This window comes from Zophobas morio, unplaced genomic scaffold (genome assembly GCF_036711695.1).
Source record: "Zophobas morio isolate AGI-343-1 ecotype UQ-CSIRO unplaced genomic scaffold, CSIRO_AGI_Zmor_V1 ptg000006l, whole genome shotgun sequence".
In the NCBI taxonomy this organism is placed as follows: domain Eukaryota; kingdom Metazoa; phylum Arthropoda; class Insecta; order Coleoptera; family Tenebrionidae; genus Zophobas; species Zophobas morio.
This window is the reverse complement of record NW_026972111.1, coordinates 17780652-17802364: the sequence shown is the minus strand read 5'-3', so window position 1 is coordinate 17802364 and position 21713 is coordinate 17780652. Positions and strand designations below refer to the sequence as shown.

Here is a 21713-nt window from a genome sequence, read left to right as displayed (position 1 = left end):
TGCGCTCTCAACTCACATGCAATATATGCTCACTTGTATGAAAGAACTTCTTCCCGCCATTTTTCAAAAACAAAAAAAAAGCACAACGTAGGTTCCTATTTGTTAGACGATCACAGCCAAGGCCAAACTTTGGAATTTTTCAATTTTTCGCGGGTGTTTCAAACTTTTTCAAGGTCAATTTAAAGACGGGAAGTTCGGGATATCACATAATTAATTAAATTACTTATTGTAAAAGAGTACGAAAAATAAAGCGTTACATCTGATCCTGCATAATTTTTGAATATACGCAAGCGGTTCAGGAGTAATAAAGACTATTATCTCCTTACTCTAACTGGCCGAAAAAATTTTGGTTATTGTTATAACTATGAAAGTCTGAAATGTATTAATCTAGAAATGCTTATCAGGCACGGGTAGCTGGTAAACACTGAAATGAAGAGCTCTAGTACCAGTCACTTGAGCTTGAGACTGGTACCGCACCGGAGAAATAATAACCAATTTTGCTACCACAGTGAACGTGTTAAATAGTGAAAAAGATCAAAAAAGACTTTAATGTGGATATAATGCGTAATGCTGTCTCTAGACCCAGATGTCACCTACCCGTCGCTGTCTATACTCTCTGTCTCTCTGTAGTCTGTAGTCATTGGTGATCGTTGTCACAATCAGCTGACTGTTTGTTGATGTAGTATGGATCTAGTGACAAAACGACTGTAGTGCTGTATATAATACTTCTGTCCACACATTAAATACTGTGATTTATTTTTTTTACCAGTTTATTTACTTTTGCGTTCTTTCATCAGTATTATACTAAACCGCATAGGCACCGATAAGCGTTAACAAATTAGTTTTGGATGACTCACTTGGTAAACCTGTCATTGTTTGTATCATTTGTACTTAAAATTTAATCATGTATGCCGTGAGAGATGAGGATTTTGGAAGTGATTCGGAAAGTAGTTTTGAAGATGAAGATGAATTGACTCGTATAATCCCACCAGAAGGTAACAAACTCTCATGTGCATCATTCAAACAAGAATTTATTTGAAATATATTTCAGTCGAAGATACCACGGATTGCATGAAAGCTCGCCATATTCTTGGTATTCTGGGGTTTTTGGGCTTTGCTAATGTATATGCAATGCGAGTTAATTTGTCTGTTGCCATTGTAGCAATGGTAAACAGTACAGCGTTCCCACAACCTTCCACCAACAGTAATGTTTATGATCATTGTCCACTCCCAAACGCTACCAACTCAACGCAGCCTGCTGTAGGTATTACCTCTAAAAGAAAAACAATTATATTAAGTATACCCTATTAACAATCGTTTGACAATTACAAAATCATCATTACCACTTTGGATTACAAATATGCCAAAACTGTCATTCTGGAATTATTAGAGGATTGCTAAATTGAGTACAACACCCGCAGTCTTTTACAAGATCAAAGAAATATAAAAGGTGTAATAGGTAACATGGCAGTTATACATATTACATTGTCGTAGATCTAGTATGACAGAAATGGTATACTATGTGGTGAAGTAGTGGTAATAAGGTTTTATGGTGATTAGAAGTTTTGTGAAAAAGCAATGCATGTCATTTCTAGACAAATGGAGAATTTGCTTGGGATGAAAGAACTCAAGGTATAGTATTGGGTTCATTCTTTTATGGATATGTCCTTACTCAAGTACCAGGTGGACGTTTGGCTGAATTATTTGGAGGAAAATTAGTGTACGGGCTGGGAGTTTTGATGACAGCTGTTTTCACGCTACTTAGTCCAATTGCAGCACAAATAAATTTTCCCTTATTTATTATTGTTCGAGTATTGGAAGGTATGGGTGAGGTAATTATAAAATGGTTTTAACAATACATAGTTAGATGCATTGAAAACGTTTTAGGGTGTTACTTTCCCTTCAATGCATGCAATGTTGGCAAGGTGGATCCCTCCTTTGGAACGAAGTAAATTTGCTGCTTATGTTTATGCAGGTAACTTGACGTAAGAAGTATATACATAGTTAGGTGTACTTACTGTAAGTTAACACCAGAGTTTCACTGACATTCTCCAACAGCAATAATGCTATAGTTATTTGTATTCCACGGCCAAAAACTAAGTCTTCTTCACCACTATTTTCCTCTATAGTAGCACAATACAAAATACAAATTTGAGAAATTTTCAATTATTAAAAGTAACATAACATCACTGACATGACCTAACTAGGCTTTGATGTTGTCATTATTTTTCGACGTTTGAAAAGTTGGTTTGCAATGAAGTTTGAAATTTCCTTTTTTTCAATTAAGTAATTTACACGAATTCTCTGAAGAAACAATATGTCAGACAGCAAACTATGTACCTCTCCTGAGATGCGATTATGGGAGATAGGATTTTTACATCCCTCATGAACGTAATTTAAAAAATCAGGTAACTGTTAATTTTCGTTTATCAAACATTACATAATCTTGATTTTTTACTAGACGTTAATCACTGTTCCTTGGTGTACAGTACAGTGCATTTTTTTTTTAAGTAGCCATAGGGATTCACATGCTAAATTTTACACCGCATGTTACAGTTTCGGTCCGAAAATTTTGCGCAGTATTTTTCTGTCATTAAAAAAAACACGATGTAGTCTATGCTCTATTGTCATAATGATTGACACTTAAAAAAATAAATTTTGACATACGTCATCATCCACATTCCAGCATGGCAAATTTGAGGTTATAAGTGTGTAAAGCCTATTTTAGAGCTTATGTCACTGGAATGACAGAACTACCCAAGATTTTGTGGCCGAAACTCAAAGTCATTTAATAGATAAGGTTGCCACATTGGGATGCCATATTGATACGTCACAAGGGGCTCTCAAATGGCGCGAAAATTGCCCGTTTTAAATACTCGAGTAACGCACTAAAAACGGAAACTTTTAATCAAGTGACCGCTTCTACTTCGCAAATTTCAATCCTGTGTAAAGAACAATTTAATAAACCTCAAGAACAATGTTTTGCTGCCAGTAGAACTTGAAAATAACAAATGCGACACTATTAACAGATTTTTTTTTATGCAAAAAAATCTGAAAATCTGCATTTACTGGTTTACTTTTTCCGTTCTAGTAATAATCAAAACATTTCATTTTAGCTTAGACACAAATAAATTTAATTTAAGGCAAAATAGGGTTACACGAGTCGCAGTACTAACACCAAACGTCAGAATTAGCGGTACAGATCGTAGAGATTAAAGGCATCAGCTGATCGGTCACACCAACTCAAAATTACAAGTTACTAAAAATTCCCAAGTAATACCAACCTCATTTTGACGTCACATGGGGCTGACACCTCTCCTCCCCCGTAAGCGATTTTGCCCACATACTCGTTTATGTGGTAACCTGTTCTCTATTAACTAACCTTGGCCGAAACTGTAACTTTTGTGCGGGTGAAACCCAGAGATGATTTTTGCAGTGAAAATAGTCTTAGGGCTCTACTTTAATTTCCACTATAAATATATAATTAATAATATAAATTAATATAAATCACAATAATTTCTATTTTTTGAAGCACAGATTAACAATTTATTGCAAAAAGGGGCTCTACTTTAATTTCCACTATCCCTTTTTGCAATAAATTGTTAATCTGTGCTTCAAAAAATAGAAATTATTGTGATTAAAAAAACTGTTAAAATAATACAGTTTCGGCCAGAAAATCTTGGGCAGTATTTTTCTGTCATTTAAAAAAAAACACGATGTAGTCTATGCTTTATTGTCATAATAATAACGATTGACACTTTTAAAAAATAAATTTTGACATATATACGTCATCATCCACATTCCAGTCTACGTCAAAATGACAAACACTTTTCATTCATTTTTTCTATCAACGCGATAAAGAATTAATCAAATAAATAAATTTCACATTTTACAAATTGTATTATCAGTATTATTTTAATATATTTTTTTATTTTTTAATCCAAATAAGGAAAGACATCACTGAATGCATAAGAAAATGTTTTTTAAAAATATTAAATTTGACCCCTCATGCCGTTAAAAAAATTAAATTGGCCTTGCATCACCAAAACAAAGTTGATGGAAATTTCAATAACATTTCAAAGAGTAGAATTTTAATACTTTTACCTGTATACCAAATTTCAATGAGTTCTGATAAACCGTTCTGGAAATATTTAGCTATATTCATACTTTTTAGCACCCCTGTATATACCTATAACATTGACATGTTTAGGAAGTTTCTATATTCTTTTAAGTGTTGCCTATCAGAATGTTATATCATAATTTTTTTTTGTTTTTTTTTTGCAATTTCATTTTTCATTCTAATCTTTTTGATATGCCATTTTAGATACAACTGCAAAATTTTTTTCAAATGCAAAATAGATTCTGACAATAAGGATAGGCGATAAGGTTAACAGGAGAGAACATAGTTTAAAACGTTATCGAGTGCGTCTCCTTAAGTAATAACAGGTCTCGTTGGCAGTAGCACGTATACCTGAAGTAATATTGTTGTCAGAAATCTACACGTTCAATAAATGCATCTTTCCAAATTAAATTTCATTCTCTAATAATGCATAGTAAAATGAATCTAACCAACCCTACCTCTTTATTGCATTGTTTTTGAAAAGGACTATAACAGGCCAATGTTTGGTCCAGCATTTTTGGAATTGGTAAATTAAAGTAAACTGTAAAAGTTTGTTATTTAGCCTAGTACCTCTTAGTTGTTCCTGATTTAAGTGTATAGTGGTCAAACGAGATGAAAAAAATGTGTATCTAGATCATAAATAAAATCAATAGAAATATTTAATTTATACCTAGTCCAGCAATACGAACGGACGAACGCCCTTGCATATAACCAACATCTTAGGGTCAGAACACAAAGACTTTGAACTGTTTAAACTAACTCATAGACCAGAGCTGTTTTTGCGCATTGGACAAGGTCCGTAACCCTTCAGCTGTCGCCACAACCAACTTAGTTATAAGACACGCAATTGTATCGGTTACTGCACTAAATGCGTCGACCGTTTTATGTAACTACCCGTCATTATGGACGTAATTTCGATTTATCTTGCCTAAAAAAATAATAGAAATATTTAAAACTAAGCTATACTACATTTTTTAAGTTTTATGGATCAAGTTTGAAAATATTGAAAATATCATATGGTACAAGACATACATCTAGGTATGACATCCCTAGATGTCTTTCTGTGAGCCACAGTGAAAGAGATGGTCTACCGTATTCAGTAAACAATTTATTAGAAGAAAAAATATAGAACCGATTAGAGTCATTACTCCCGAGACATTAATGCGTGTTAAGGCATCTTTTTGGGATCGGATTGGCGCATGCGAGAGAAACCAGGGACAACATTATTACATTAATTAAAAAAGAAACCAAGTTTTTTTCTTTCAATGTGAAATTTTTGTCAAAACTCTTGACAAGCATTAGGTTACTATGTTTAATGCTTTAATTGTAATTTAATGATATCCACGATAGTGGCGAAGATGTATTTTGGGTTGCATTCCAAATTTATTCAGGCTGTATGTTTATAGTAATTTATAGTCTTATAAATTATTATAAAACTGCAACTATAAACGCTCTTCAATTTAAGATAAGTTTTTATTAAAACAAAGAGACAACCGAATGTGTGAAACTCTCTCTCTCTCTCTCGACGTATGAGTACGTTCTGCCTTCACTTGCCCCAGAACTCCTCGTCAGCATCTCATGTGCGACTCCGTTCAGACGCACACGAGTCCATAAAATTCAAGGGCACTTACACAACTTATATTTTTACCACCATTCTCTTAATACTTGTTTCAGTCCTAGACCTAACAATTTCATTGGTTTCTATACAAAAGAAAGCGCGCACCGATTGTCACTTTTTAATAAATAATACATTTACTCCACCCAAAAAATAGTGTGCATCACTCTGTCAGAAACACCTTTCGCGACTACTCGCTTGTTGCGGTCTCGCTAACGCTCGGCCTGGCAAATTCACTCGTATTCGCAAAAGCGTAGTTTCTTGCCTTGTAAATAACCCCATTTTTCAATTTTTGATGGGTCAGTGGTAGAAAATAAAATATATGTAGTTTTTTAAAAATGTCTTGATATCTTAGGTTACAGCTTTGCTGTAAATAATGTAATTTAAATGATTTTAGGAGCTAACTTTGGAACAGTGATATCTTTACCTGTGTCGGGTTGGTTATGCTCTTTGGAGTGGGGAGGTGGTTGGCCTCTATGTTTCTACTTATTTGGTTTCTTAGGCTTACTATGGTTTGGATTTTGGTACTTTTTGATATATGACTCACCGTCGTCCCATCCTAGAATAAACGAACAAGAAAAGGCATTTATTATAGCCAGCATGGGCCCTCAAGTATGTTGTGAATGTTAAACAGCACTTTAGTAATTGTTTTTTTTTGCAGGATGAAGACGAAAAGGCCCCGATACCGTGGTTGAAAATGTTAACGTGCGTACCATTGTGGGCAATTTTAATAACACAGTGTGGTCAGTCTTGGGCATTTTACACCCAACTGACTGAACTGCCAACCTATATGAGTCAAATTCTTCATTTTGACATTCAGGCCAACGCTCTTTTATCAGCAATACCATATCTCACGAGTTGGTGGTGTGGAATTGCCACTAGTATTGTTGCTGATTGGTTATTAGGTCACGGCTACTTATCGCTGTCGACTTCATATAAAATCTTCAATTCCATAGGTACATAAACAAATCCTATAAAGCACCTAAAATTTTAACAAATCATTTATAGCTTCGATCATTCCATCGTTAGGATTACTAGGAGTTGCGTATGTTGGGTGCAATAGAGTTGCCGTACAATTACTTTTAGCTCTACCCGGAGCCCTTGCCGGGGCAGTTTATGCGGGCAATCAAATGAATCATATAGCTCTTAGTCCGAAGTATGCTGGAACTATGTACGGCATAACGAATGCCGCAGCAAATATGTGTGGATTCCTTGCACCTTATGTCATAGGTTTAATAATAGAAGGTCGGGTAAGTAATTATTAATTCATTTCAAATGTATTTTTTTGTCATGAGTTACAAAGAAATTTTTCATAGTACCAAAGATAAAAACTTTTTCTGTTCTATTTTAATTAATGTATAATGCACTTCTAACTTGCATACGATTGATTTTTTTCAAAATGTGGATTAAGGAGATAAGGCTTTAGCGCTAGTTTCACCTGATCACTGACTAGAAATATTGCACAATGTGATATTTTAAATTATATCATTAGTATATTTTATCTTCAGGATGCAGAATGTTGCTAATAATCGTTAATAGTAATTTTTGCAAATTTAAATCTACACGCTAATATAATATTAACGGAAACGGAAAGTCGTTTTTGCACATAAGGTGCATGCGTTATAACTTGATTAGTAAAGAAAAAACTTTAGAGTTTAAATTATTTTATTTGTAGACATTGCTACACGTGTTATGGTACACAGTACCACCTTCAGGCAGAAGAGAAACTGGTATTTATTTTTTTGTGGGGAGGAGAAATGCCTTGGGTAGACCACCGTGTTGGTTCTCGACAGGGGATACTGGGGGATTGCAATAAATTGCTTAACAGCCTAAAACCTTTCCACCTTTTGCTCAGGTATCAAAAGTTTGTCTTCTTCACCTGGGTCTTGACTTCTGAGTGGTCACATAGGTGCTATGCGACTGCAGTTCGCTTGAGCTATTGATTCGCCTAGGAGGTTGCCCCCATAATAGGTAATACTTTTACAGTCCTCCTCTAGTGGCCGGTGTAAGGATCTGAAACAGAAAAAAAATGTGCGTCATGCGCTGGCATTAGATGTACTTACTTGCCTTTTCGGGAAGGTCGGGGTTAGCTGGTCGGTAGGAGCAGCGAGTGGGATCAGATCACACACCAATTTTGTCGCCAAGCTGCGCCCTGTGCGGTCGCTTGCGTTTTCGTGAAGCTTCCTCGTCGAACTCATAGTCGACGGTTTCTCGGACCAAAGGTTGGGGTGTCGTGCAGCTTTCTTGAAGGAGCGAAGTGCAGTTTCGTGCAGAAATAGCTTTAACTTCGGAATGTTGGCCTCCCGAAGAATGTGGTTGTTCCTGACAAACCAGGGAGCCCTGAAAGTTTGCCAGAGAATTTTTGTCTTTCGGACTTCCAGAACGAAATTGGTTTTCGGGAAGACCCTTAGCTCAGGCTACTGAGGCGAATGATTGGATAAACCAGCGTACTTCTCCAACGCATCAGCGGGAGACTAAGTAGGTGGTCACATTGTATAAGGATGACGGTGTCGTCTGCATAGATCGCGAGACTAGTTCGAGGTACTTGTCTTTACTATTGTTGATTAACGTAAGTAAAGAATTATTAGTTCGGAAAGCTATTTTACAGCCTGCATCTTGCAGTATTTTTGACATTTTTACGGACGATTTTCCAAAATAAGTTATGCTATTGGGTTGTTTTAATTATGGATATACTAGTGCTGATGCAATTTTATGGATTTTTCTACTTTACTAATCAAGTTAACATGGAATTTAAACAAGTAAACGCCTCATCTAGACAAATAATACATGCATTATGTTTCTGATCGAGTCTACTTGTTTCCCAAATTTCACATGTAGATAATCTACATACAGAACTTTGGAACAAACTTTGTTTTTATTTTTCGGATGCCTTATTTTCTTCTCATTCACTCCAGAAATAACAAGCCCATTTGCAACTCGATTGTTTTATAAATAATACAAATAAGTGTATTTAGTAGTGCATTTGGTTGGTGATTTATATTTACTGAATTTTATGTTAATGTTTTTTTTTTTAGGAGACATTGGGCCAGTGGAGACTAGTTTTCTATTTGGCTGCAGGCATCAACATAGGCGCTAACTTATTTTATGTTGCATTCGCCAGTGCACGAGAACAACCTTGGTCCAGGTCTCAAAGATTGAATATTAACTGACATTTTGTTTGTTTAGAAAAGTTTCTGGATGTATAGGAACATATGTTCCTTACTGAAGTAACAGTGATTAAAATTCTATTTAAAAATTTGCTTAATTTGAAAAATATTTTTTTATTCTGATATTTGTTATATTTGATATGTAAATGTAAATTTAAGCAAAATAAAATTTTTGATCATTGTTGACTAACTGTAAAAATTGATAAAACAACTGTTTACGTTTTTACATGCGTGTTATGTACTTGTTTATGTATTAGATGCATACAAATAAAAGAAACTAAAGTTTTTGTTATCATTTAGTCTGTGTTTTTATACGTAACCCACCCACATACCTGAAGTTTGTTCGGCATTTGCAAAGGTGGAGTCTAAAGTTTAATATTGTATGTAAATGGTACACTCTTTTTAAAAGTACCTGTCGTGTTACTGATTTGATGGATGGACCCTGTAGTCTTATTGACATATATATAATGGAAATATTCTTCTATGAAGATAAAAAAATTACCAAGCCTACGGCCATAAAAAAAAGGACCAATTATATACCTACATCCATGTTGTTTGTTTTTTCCAAAGTAACTATTGATAACTTTTCATATTTGTGCAGACAAAGTTTTCCTGGAAATTTTATTCCCTTATTAACCAAGCGAGATTAATCAGCGGAAATTGTTTCAGCCAGTCAAAATCAAAAACAGCATTTTTTTATTATGCATCATAATAATAATAGGTACAGAAATTATTATTGTTTATTAAAATGAAATACACAATTATGATAACTAATAATGTGTTGGAGATTTCTAACAATACTTTTACGTATTGTTATCAAGTCAAAACTCGACATTTGCTTATTTCTCAATACGAGGATTGTTGTCACAAAATTTTAACCCGTTCGCAAAAATCCTTAAAAACTACCCCCAAAACAGACTTGCAGACTGGGGGTTCAAAATACTCCAATCAAGTCAAAACTCGAGATTGCTTATTTCTCAATCCGAAGATTGTTGATGCAAAATGTCAACTCGGTCAGAGCAACCGTTAAAAACTACCCCCAAAACAATCTTGCAGAAAGGGCCTTAAAAATATTATTACCAAATCGAAACTTAGTGTTTGCCTGTTTATCTATACGAGAAGTGTTAATGCAAAAAATCAGCCTTTTTTTAAGCTGTATCCCCAGTATCCCAAAGCAATCTTTCATACTGAAGCTTAAAAATACTCCAATTGAGTCGAAAGTCACCACTTACTGAATTCTTTACACAAAAAATTATCATGTTTGTGATAACCCAAACTTCCCGCCTTTAAATTGACACTTGAAAAGTTTGAAAGACCCGCGAAAAATTCAAAATTTGGCCTTGGCTGTGATCGTCTAAACAACGGAACCTATTTATTTTTCAAAATGGGCGCGAAGGTCAAGGACACGCAAAACCCAAAAATTTACTCTTAACTGTGTAGTTTAGTATTTTTTTACACCTCCTTATTTTACTTTATCGACAATGCAATAGTGACTGATCTGTCACTTGAGACGCCAAGAACCGCATTAATTTTGAATCGTTTCTATGAGCGCGTTCTATCGCAATATTTATGATAGATTATGTTCTTACGGAGTGGGGAAGTTAGAAGAACAATTTAAAAGCACCCAGCAGAGATCCTAAAGGAACAGATTTATAAATATGCCCAGGATAAATGGTATGGCAGTGACGAGAGCAAGAGGAATTATCCACCTATTTTTCAATATTCCTACCACTGTCAGTATAATCCAATTGAACTGGCGTGGGGACAGTGTAAACTATATTACAATAAACATATTCGGGAACACGGTGGTGCTATTGGTATTGTACAGTCCTTATGGCGGGAGGCTCTTGCTACAGTAGGTGCAGACAAATGGCAAAATTTTATTAGACATTGTGAACGGCTGATCAGGGATGATTGGAAGCGTTTAATGGGTAATGCACCATATGAAGACATACCCCCAATCATAATTTCTCTCGATTCTGATTCTGAATCAGAATGTTTTTCTAATAACTTGTCAGCTTGTCACTTTTTCATTTGGCATTTAATGTCAACAACAATCAGCATTAAGCCCTCAATGCAAACGGCTCTAAAGTCCTTGCTATGTACAGCAGCAGTGTTGAAACATGAGAGTGAAAGCAATGTAAATTCTGTGTTTTCTGTTATATAACATACTATTTAGTTACATTTTCTTTTGTTTACAATATTATAGACGAGTACAACACATATGTACAACAAAACGTGTTGTTTACTGTAACGTCCGCGACCCTACAGTTTTGCGAGGGTTGTGATCTCCGCTAACTACACTGGTAAGTTGTTAACCTTGAAATTTGCTTAAATTTTGAAAAATAATATATATACGTTGTGTGTTTTTTTTAAACATGGCGAGAAGACGTTCTTTCATACAAATGAGGATACACTGCGTGTGAGCCGCGAGCGAAAGAAATAATAGACAAAATTTTGGGGGGCGCTAAAAATCGCGCCCCCCCTTTACGAGGAAAATAGCTGCGAGCGAGGGCTAGACGGACTTGCCATCTCGCATTCACTCCTCAGCCCCAAAAACTCCCTATGGTATATTCACCAACATATAATATGCAAATAACACACATTAAACTATGAAAGAAAAGACAACCCCGAATTGACAGACATACACATATGAAAACCAAACAAGTACAAAAACCCTATGCTAATGTTTTGAATCAATGCAACAACAACAAAGCAAAATCTGAATCAAAGTAACTGGATGCAAATATACAAGTTATTACGGGCTTGTGGCGTCAAATTTAAAGTTATGGCAGTTAACAGGAGCACAACATAAATACTTAGAATTTTTAGGCTGTAAGAACCTCGTCATAGAAACCATACTTACTTTTGATTAGGTACCTAGCGCTTCACCAACTTGCCCAACCTACCAAAAATCTCACGAGCCGCCACTGGATAAGGGATGGGCGACACAGTCTATTCGGTAGCCATAATCGATAATCCATTTTTGTATCGATAAACCATGACATATCGGAAAGTATCAAAAATAATTTCGATGTTGATAGAATGTTATATAATAGGTTCATTTGGTTTAGTCTAATACAGCATATTTTACAATGAAATATCAAATGAGAACATTACAATTTACCATAAAATTAAGTAGTTAGGTATTATAATATTATTCCAAAACTGTTAAAACTTTTAAAAAATAAATCTGTTTATAGTATTAAAATTAGCTATACCTAACCAGTCAGTTGAAATGTAATAATTTTGTTCAGTAGTTGCTAAGTTCACATGTTGCTGAATTGCAACGATCAAAATTAAGAATAAAGTTGACCAAAATTGGTCCTAAAAAGAAACAATCCGACCCATCACATCGATAAACAACACATTGCTTTTTGTGATTGTATTATCTTCCATTTATTTGAAATAAAAAACCTTATTTACTTCAGTGCTAAGATTTTTTTAAAGAGGGTCGCAGCCGTCCGGAAAATTTAACAGGGGTACGTGGGGCTATAAGTTTGCAAAACCCTGACGTAGAAGATATACGTAGATACGACTCGGCAGAAGTAAGTCCAAGGTCTACAGGGTTGTTTTGGGAGTAGTTATTAAGGGTTGCTTGAAAAAATAAAAGTTAAATTTTGCACTAATAAGTATATCAACGCAGGCGACGTTCACAATACTGGACTCACACATAACCAAATTGTTGAATTTGTACAGCTGTCAATCTTGTCCAGGTCAATTTTTGTACGAAAATAAGGCGTGGTTTACGACGCATGTGTTTCATAAATTTACCTTATTCGTTCGCAGTTTTCCATGAGTGACCCTGCTACGGGCTGCTACCTGATTTTATTATTCGCCACACTTTGCACCCTACAAAAATTTATAACATGGACTAGAGAAGATTAAAGCACTAGATCCACTGCAGTTTACATCTGCCCGTAGACATCCGGTAGATTAGGCAAATAATTGTGAGTGAATGACTATTCACTCACAATTATTTGCCGACTGGCGGTCCAAGTGAAATACCCCTCAATAAACTTTTCAAACTTTCCAAGCTAGAAATTAGTCACGCCATTGCGAATAACCACTACTCAGTGGCATCGTCATCCTGGTTGTTTCTATTTTTTAACTGTATTCACTGTTTGTAGTACTTGTTACTCGTGATCTATTGATTGATTTCAGCATTTTGAATGATATTAAATAAGAGATAATATAAATCTGTTATGTGCGTTCTTTTATTCAACACTTTTATTTTCATGAGCCGCTTAAAAAAACTGTACGCCACTGTCATCGGCAGTCTTATGTGGGTAATGAGGGGTACTGTTTATGACAGTTTACCAGTTTGGCTCGAAACCATCATTTTAAGTCTGGCATTTCCTCCAGTATATTCATTCCTCAATGGTCAAAACTTCAAAACTAATCTTTTTACGATCTGGTTTACACAAATGGCGTCAAAAGTGGAGATTAGTGGGTAGGTCCTTAGCAAAGGGAATGAGATAAATGATTCATTCTTTCGTATCTATTAGCGCCTCATTAACAGTGTCAGCGTTCAAAAAAGTTCTGAATGAGAAAACATCTTTGGTTTTATCATGGATTAAAGATAATCCAGAACTAATTGGCAGTGACCAAAAAATTTTCTGCAAAGAATGCAGGAAACTCCAAGATTAATTGTTAATATATGTAGATATAAATTCAAATTTCTTCGCACCAACTTTATTAAAAAAAAATACTTAATTTTTAAAATATCAAACGTAAAGAAAATAATAATTTTTTCACTTAAAACTGTAATGACAGTTTTTTCACGATTTCATTGGTTTTGATAAATCTATAAATTTTTAATTTGACATTTGTAATTTTAAAGCCATTTTTTATTAAAAAAGAATGACGTGTGTAACATGTTTTGAAAGCTATTTTTTCACTCGTTTAATTGACAAACTTTAAACTTGTGCGAAACAATTGGTCTAAAGAGTTTAGACAGTATTTCCCTCGCTGTTGGAAACGTGACGACTGCATGTCTAATATGTTTTTTTCGCAGTAGATTTCAAAGCATTCGGTTTTGTAGTTCCTGAGTAAATCAATAAAATAAACTTACGCATTCATTAATTTTTTTGAGTCACCCTGTATATGCAAATCCAAAAAATATGAATGGAGTGATATATCACAAGTACACACTCATCATATTTTGTACATTTTAGATAGGATTTATTCGGCAAACTTTTGAGCTGACGTCATCAACAAGTCTTTGGAGGGGATAACAAATATATTTTGACTAAAGATTTATGATGCTCTTTATAGCCTTAAAACATCTGCAACATTTCAAAACATTCGGGTTAGCAGATTCAAAATTAAATTGCAAAATTTTTTATAATTTAGATTTTTTTTCCAAAAATCTGGACGTTTCGGGTAAAAACTCAATTCGAAGTCGTAAACTACATGTGTAGGACTATGTTATTTTATACAATTTAAAACCCATTTACTATGTACAATTTTGAAGTAACGTCATCGCATTAGTGGTGGGGATGATTAGACAAATTTTGGTTAGCGTTTTACCATCTACATGATATTCCTAATATAAATACAAAATTTCACAACAATCGGTCCAGTACTTTCGGAGATTATCTGTCTAATAAAAATCCGGGACGGCAGACAGACGGACAGACGGACAGACAGACGGAAATGGGAGACCTATTTCTTCGTCTTCTAGGGGTCATGATAATCTAAGAAAGTACTGGGCCGATTGCTGTCAAATTTTGTATTTATATTAGGAATATCATGTAGATAGTAAAACGCTAAATAAAATTTATCTAATCATCCCCACCAATAATGTGATGACGTCACTTCAAAATTGCAGATAGTAAATGGCTTTTAAATTGTATAAAATAACATAATCCTACACATGTAGTTTATGATTCCGTGTTCAGTTTTTACCCGAAACGTCCAGACTTTTAGAAAAAAAATCAAAATTATGAAACAAAATTTTGCAATTTAAAAAACCGAATGCTTTGAAATTTTGCAGATGTTTTAAAGTTGTGATAGCCATGATAAATTTTTAATCAAAATATATTTACTATCCCCTCCAAAAAATTGATGACGTCAGCTCAAAAATTTGCCGAATAAATCCTATCTAAAATGTAGAAAATATTATGAATTTGCTTATACATTGACTCAAAAATTTATTTTATTGATTTAATCAGAAACTACAAAATCGAATGTTTTGAAATTTTAAAGATGATTTAAGTTATCATAAGCATGGTAAACTTTTGATCAAAATGTATTTGCTATCCTCCCTAAAAAAATAATGACGTCACTTCAAAATGTTGCTGAACAAATTCTATCTTAAATGTACAAAGTATGATGAGTCCAAACTTGTGATTTATCACTGTATTCACATTTTTTAGGTTTATTTATACAGGATGTCTTAAATAAATTAATGATTTATTTTATTGTTTACATAAAGAATTGTAAAACTGAAAGTTTGGGATCTTGTAGACGTTTTGAAGTTATTGTAAGCATGGTAACTTTTTAAGTAAAATGTATCTGTTTATCAACCCCAAAAAATTGAAAGTTTTGCTCAATAAATCCTATCTAAAATTTGCAAAGTATGATTAACCTGTACTTGTAATTTATCATTGCATTATATGAAAATTACTGGCATTGTAAGCATGGTAAATTGTTAATCAAAATAAATCAGTTTATTATACCCAAAATGTGCAAAATATGATGAGTTTTTACTTGGCATTCATATTTTTCATCAAATTAAGAACGACTCACCCCATTTTCCAGAAAATGTGAAAATACAAACGTCTTTATTTATTAAAAATTATAATAATGACATTCAGAACATTTTGTCGATTGTAGCTTACTACTTAATATTTAGTTTTGATCCACTGTTTTGATGAGACGAACTCATTCAAATCAAACTAATTTCTATGTAGCATTCTTCCGATGTATAAACATAAACATTTTCAGGTCGTTTTTCTTATCGAGGATAACCTAAGGACGTAGAGTAATGGAGTCCATCGGGCAATTTGGTACTTTTATATTTTTTCGATATATCATAACGCCTAAACAAGTCCGTAACTAAGGGGAGGCTAGGGGATGCTGAACCTTCCCTACATCTAGACAAGTTATAATTAACCAAATGTGAATTACAACATCGAAAATCAAAATAAAATGTAGTGTTTTATTCAATAAGCGAAAGTCAGACTAATAAAAAAATCTGGACCGTCTGCATTGTGATCCGGTTATTGCAATTCTTAGAAAACATTTTACTCTTACATCTACAGGTTGATAAATGTTATCGCTATTTGTCTTAAGGCCAGTCCCCACGTTTTCTCAGCGGAATTTTCGCTCTATTTTCAAAATGTAATATCTCCGTTATTAACAGATCTATAGTTTTCAAATTTTAAATATATGTTGTCCATAACTTTCTTTATATAACGCAAGGGCAATTTTGTTAAAAACAGCTTGTGATCATATTATTTTTTTAATTTTAGTGAAATTTTTGCATAACGTATTTTTAAAAATCAATATCTCAATTATTAAATAAAATTTCAGAACACGGTTTTCAACACTGTTTTCAGCTTACAAAACTCCAGAAATCATACGAGACATATCGTCGATTTTATTTTTTAGAAACGATACACAGTTAAAAAAAGCGTATATCATGGAAGTTGCAAACTTTTATTTTTACTATATCTCAGTCCCAACAAATAAAGTCAAAAATCGACCTCGTAGAATTTCTCAAGTTTTGCAAGCTGAAAACAGTGGTGACAACCCCGTTCCAAAATTTCCATAAATAACTGAAATATTGATTTTTAAAAATACGTTATGCAAAAATTTCACTAAAATTAAAAAAATAATATGATCACAAGCTGTTTTTAACAAAATTGCCCTTGCGTTATATAAAGAAAGTTATGGACAACATATATTTAAAATTTGAAAACTATAGATCTGTTAATAACGGAGATATTACATTTTGAAAATAGAGCGAAAATTCCGCTGAGAAAACGTGGGGACTGGCTTTAAGTTACGAGTACAAAAATGACTTTCAGTTCAGTCTTTGCTCGTACCTCTGTTATTACATACGGCAGACGTGTTTAAATTGTTTCGTTATTTTATTGACTATAAATGACGATTCAAGAATAATTATAATACAATATTTTTAGTATTAGTATTACAATGGTATATCCAAACTGATTTTGTAATAGAAAATCTCCCTTGTAACAACTAGCAAACGGTTAGCACGTTTCTTTACCTTTACTTAAACATTAGATATATAGTTTTATTTTAGCTTATAATGGTTGCCACAAAAAACAATAAAATTCGCAAAATCAAATCTTTTAATTTCTCGAAAGAGCTGGATTTGACAAGGTGTACTTTATGCGCGGCGGAAGTTCTGTCGAAGTAATCTTCGACCATTGTTCTTTATTAGCAGTGTAATCTAAATTGATTAATGTCACTCAAAGGTGTATTTTTGGTTTACTGCTGTGATGTGTTATTATTTAATTTAGTAAAAAAGTAATAACTGGTTGTTTGGTTTAAGAAAGCAATAAAGCAAAGTGATGAAGACAACAAAATGGAAGGTAAATCTTTTGTCGGGATTTATGAAGTTTATAGTTATATTTGTTTTGCGTATGCTTTCAACCGGAGACTTCAAAACTCAAGTGATAGCATATACTGTCTATGGAAGTGGTCTCGTTTTAATTTTTAAAATGTGTAGCATTTTAAATACTGATTCACAATGGTATGTTAAAACAACATTGAAGTCTTCATAGCGAACATCTAATGTCACCACCGCGACGCCGTTGCCATCTTCTCGGCATCTTTGCGTGGATTGTCTGTTGAAATTTTGTGTCGCAAGAATGCAATTACATTGTTCAAATTTTATATTATTTTCCGGAACATATTTGAGCAACTGCAAGTTGTATTCATTTATGGTGGATGCGCCGGGCTAAAACACATTCTAATCAACGACAAAAATATTTGTAAAAGTCTTACAGCTAATACAAATCCAATAAGAAACATAGATATCAACACAGATTTAATATATCAAGAAAAATCAAGCAACGATGGTGAATAGGTATATAAACATAAACGGATATAATTGTTTGTCAATATTGGACATTGTTATTTGATACTAAAGAGATTGGCTAATATGATTTGTCGCCAGTTTATTGATACTATAAAATTTCATAGTGAGGAAAGTCTAATGGATAACATAAGTGTGACTACAATTACAACATAACTAATAAATTTCGTGTAGAGTAAAATTTACTATGGCAAATGTAAATGTGAATAATAAAACATTATGCTCATAGAAGTTTAAAATATTTTAAAATGTACTTTTTATTCTTATAGAAATTAAAGGTTAAAGCATTGTCAGTAACGTCAATAACGAGGAGCTCCACCTATGGCTTCTTTTAAACTTAGCATTTCATTTATATAAAATTCCTACTGACACATTTTCAGGACATGAAATGTTTTCCTGATCGATATGGTGCACCAAAAGAAAGACATATTTCCTGGAGAAGTGCAATGCCCTGCCAGAATCCTGGATGCTCGATCTATGAGGGGGGTGTGGGGAGTGTTTTGTTGGGTGCTTCATGATCAATACCGGAGGAGCCGCCCCGCTTTTGCCAGTTATACATAGTCGGTGTTGCTGAGTAGTCGTAGAGTCAAGTCCGCATGTTCGACGCAGTTTATGCTTGCTTACGCAAGTAGTGATTTGAGTGTATATTCTCCAAATAAAGTAGAATCCTTATTAAACCCTGTATTTGGAAACAATTGGATACCTGCCTTTGCAGTTGTTCATCATAACTAGGTAAACAAATATGGAACTCAAAACATAGTTTGCATCCTTTCAACTAATAGTTGTATACTACATCGTTTTGGTATAGTTTTAACTGTTGCGACAGTATTTATTTTAATATATTGCGTAAAATATAGTTAGTCACTATTCACTTTGCGAAAAATAATTTCAATATGAGAGATACTGCTACGCCTTTTATTGTTACTATGCAGGATACATCAAAAGTTTTCAATATACAAAATATAAACAAAATAATTAATTTCTTACAAAAAATCCGAAATAAGTCGATTTTCTTATATGAAAATACAACTTCTGTGTTTTTTACCTTCTTTTTAATAGTGTTTTAAATTTCCTGATAGAGAGCTCGTTAGAATCAAGTAAATTTTTGAAACGAAGATTTCAACACATTTTCACGGTTTCAGATCTCTTGAGTTCGTTTATGTACTGTTTAAATCTACCGCGATATTGGAATTACTTTTTCTTCAACATTGACCGAAAAACGATTTACTACCAAATTTGATACTAGCAAAATGTAGAACAATGTTCTTATTTAAGCAGTTGATTATTTTGAGCAGTTGAAAGAACGTGAGAGCAGGAAGAGGTAAACTACGAAAATTAAGATATAATTAAATATTTATTAAGGCAAATAGAATTTTTAAATAAAAAAGTATCATATACGAGAGTTGTGAACTAAATTCTGAAGAAAATTAATTTGTATAGTAAGAAAAATAATACTACTCTCATTTCGATGTTAAGTTTTTTTTTATAAGAGTGTACCAATAACTACATCGGTGTAACAGTCACTTTAATTTCTCTGTTAAACTATGTACAAGATAAAAGAAGATAAAAGTAAAAAGACTTTAACAAAACCGTTATACGCCAAGAGGGACAGCGATGACTTAATAAAAACTTTGTCGGTTTTTATTTGTAAGTCAAGTAAAAGTTATTCTTGAATTCTTTTATTCTTACGTACCCTAATTACGGACCATAATTGTTTTATTTTAAATTACCTAGACGTCGAAATGGTATAAGTTAGGTTCTTATATTGCAATAATATTATTTTATATTACGAGCGACAAAAATGGAATATAATATGCGAGTAAGAATTAGAATTGCGAGCGCTTTAGTACGAGTTATACTGATCTCACGAGCTTATAATAGTATTTCGCTCACGGATGATATACGAGGTTTTATCTTACAGTAGCAGCTATTACATAAAAGTACGAATAAGATAAATAAAAACTGAATGTTCAGTTAACGTAAAAAATTGTATTGTCGTTAGATAGATGTATTAGTACCCAGTATCCATAGCTATATTACATTACATCACTCATTAGTAATGTGCATTTTACCTCACGTATTAGTAATGTTGAATTTTTGTCTCGTAAAACAGTTGTATAAACTGCTTCAAAATCTGCTACTGCGAGATAAAGAGAATTATCTTCAAGTGTCAGCAAGACAAACAGTAATATGAACCAGTCCTGTACACGGGGAGTGAAGTGCTCACGACTTCATTAAAACCAGTAATAGCAATCCAGGACAAAAAAGACAATGCAATTACGTCACAAGAATTTGAAATAAGATCTCTCGTTTGACAAAAATGAGGCATTAATAACCCTACAACGTCGCGTCGCGACTTCTCGTCGTCATCATTCGATACAGCGAACGATTGGGTAAATAACTTATTTTATAAATTTAGAGAATCAACTTTGAATATTTTTGATGTATTGTCGAATCACACAAACCTTCTAGGAAAACCTTCATTTTTTTGAAAAAACGACTTCTTGTGCCTGCTAGAAATCGTACATTTTTTAATCTTAACTTCAATGGTTACAACTATTATCAGATAAAAATTAACAAAATTTCTTTTGTGGTACTTTATACTTCTCGAGCGTAAGCTAAAGCAGTAGGGTGCATCGGGCTACTGGCTACTTTCGTGTGTTCTCCGTGTTCCATGACTACTACAGTAAGAAAAAAATAGGTCCCTTGCTTCGGTCTGCTGTGTGCCATGAGCCGTCTGTCATCTGTGTTAATTTCTGTTACACAGGTAATCTTCGAAACCACTAGTGTCAAGTTTATACGGTTGTTAGAAACATCGTGTAGATGGTAAAAGGCAAACCGAAATTTGCCTGGGCATCTTCACCAATAGTGTGATGAGGTAATCTCCAAAATTTAAATGTTTTTTAAATTTTATAAAATAACGAACTCCTGCACTTGTGGTTTATGAATTCGTGAGTTTTTACACTAAACACCAAATTTTTGAAAAAAAAATCACAATTATAAAACAACATTTTGCAATTTAACTTTACAACTGCCAAACCGAATGCTCTGAAATCTTGCAAACGTTTTAAGGTTATCCTAACCATAGTAGATCGTTGGTCAAAATTTGTGCGTTTACCCCCTCTCAAAAAATTGATAACGTCATCTCAAAATTTTGCCTAGTAAATCCTGTCTACAATATGCAAAATATGTCCTATGACTCTAAACTTGACGGGTTAAGAATGCGTCCATAGTTTTTAGAATTACAGGATGACTCAAAAAATTACTGAATTAGGAAATTTATTTTATTGATCAAATCAAGAACGGCTCACCCCAGTTTCCCGGAAATTTGAGTATACAGTACCATTACTATTAGTATTATATAGCACCTATTGAAATTGATATATCTATTAATTTTGTTGTGGAAAAAACCCACTTGAAACATTCATATATCATGCTTCTTTAACTGTACTTTAACAATACATGCATAGTTTTATTCGAGGTTTTAGTTCAACTTATTGGAGTTATCATAAAAAAATAAAATTCGTCAAATAAAATTTATATTACTCCTATAAATTATTATATTTATAATTTTTCAAAGAAGCTGTATTTGTTCGCCTGTACTTCAGAGGTGAGGGATGTTCTATTTAAATAACCTTAGACCATTTTTTTTCTTTTGCAGAAAGGTTATTTGTAGTGTACTGTCATGTTTTGGTAGCTAATAGAAAATCACTTCGATTCGTAGAAGTGTCGATTTCC

At 33.4% G+C, this 21713-nt stretch overlaps 2 protein-coding genes and 1 pseudogene across 5 annotated transcripts in view; 2 read left to right on the top strand and 1 right to left on the bottom strand.

The window, feature by feature from the left end:
- Positions 1–507: 507 nt before the first annotated feature.
- Positions 508–9201, top strand: LOC135123743 (sialin-like; annotated as a pseudogene).
- LOC135123744 (uncharacterized) lies at positions 7432–12860 on the bottom strand. Of its 2 annotated transcripts, XM_064048612.1 has the most exons (4): positions 12815–12860; positions 12677–12754; positions 7803–8075; positions 7432–7748 (listed from the first exon to the last, which is right to left on the bottom strand). In XM_064048612.1, the coding sequence occupies exons 2-4, from the start codon at positions 12697–12699 to the stop codon at positions 7637–7639; spliced, it is 408 nt and encodes a 135-aa protein (XP_063904682.1). In that variant the 5' UTR covers positions 12700–12754; positions 12815–12860; the 3' UTR covers positions 7432–7636. The 2 variants fall into 2 exon arrangements, with proteins under 2 accessions (XP_063904682.1, XP_063904681.1); XM_064048611.1 differs by having other exon boundaries at positions 12677–12826.
- Positions 12861–18543: 5683 nt separating this feature from the next.
- The window catches only part of LOC135123742 (uncharacterized), a 62899-nt gene continuing 59729 nt past the window's right edge, over positions 18544–21713 (top strand). For all 3 annotated transcript variants that reach the window (XM_064048609.1, XM_064048610.1, XM_064048608.1), the window contains exon 1: positions 18544–18707. The gene's annotated coding sequence lies outside the window, so the exon portion shown is untranslated. The remainder of the gene's footprint in view (positions 18708–21713) is intronic.

Bases quoted from the DNA above. Each gene is read 5' to 3' on its own strand.
- LOC135123744 (XM_064048612.1), bottom strand. From the start codon at position 12,699: ATGGAAAACTGCGAACGAATAAG. The intron at 8,076-12,676 runs GTAAATTTATGA...GCAAACTTTCAG, and splicing joins GAAAACTGCGAACGAATAAG to GGCTCCCTGGTTTGTCAGGA. The intron at 7,749-7,802 runs GCAAGTAAGTAC...TTTCTGTTTCAG, and splicing joins ACCCCGACCTTCCCGAAAAG to ATCCTTACACCGGCCACTAG.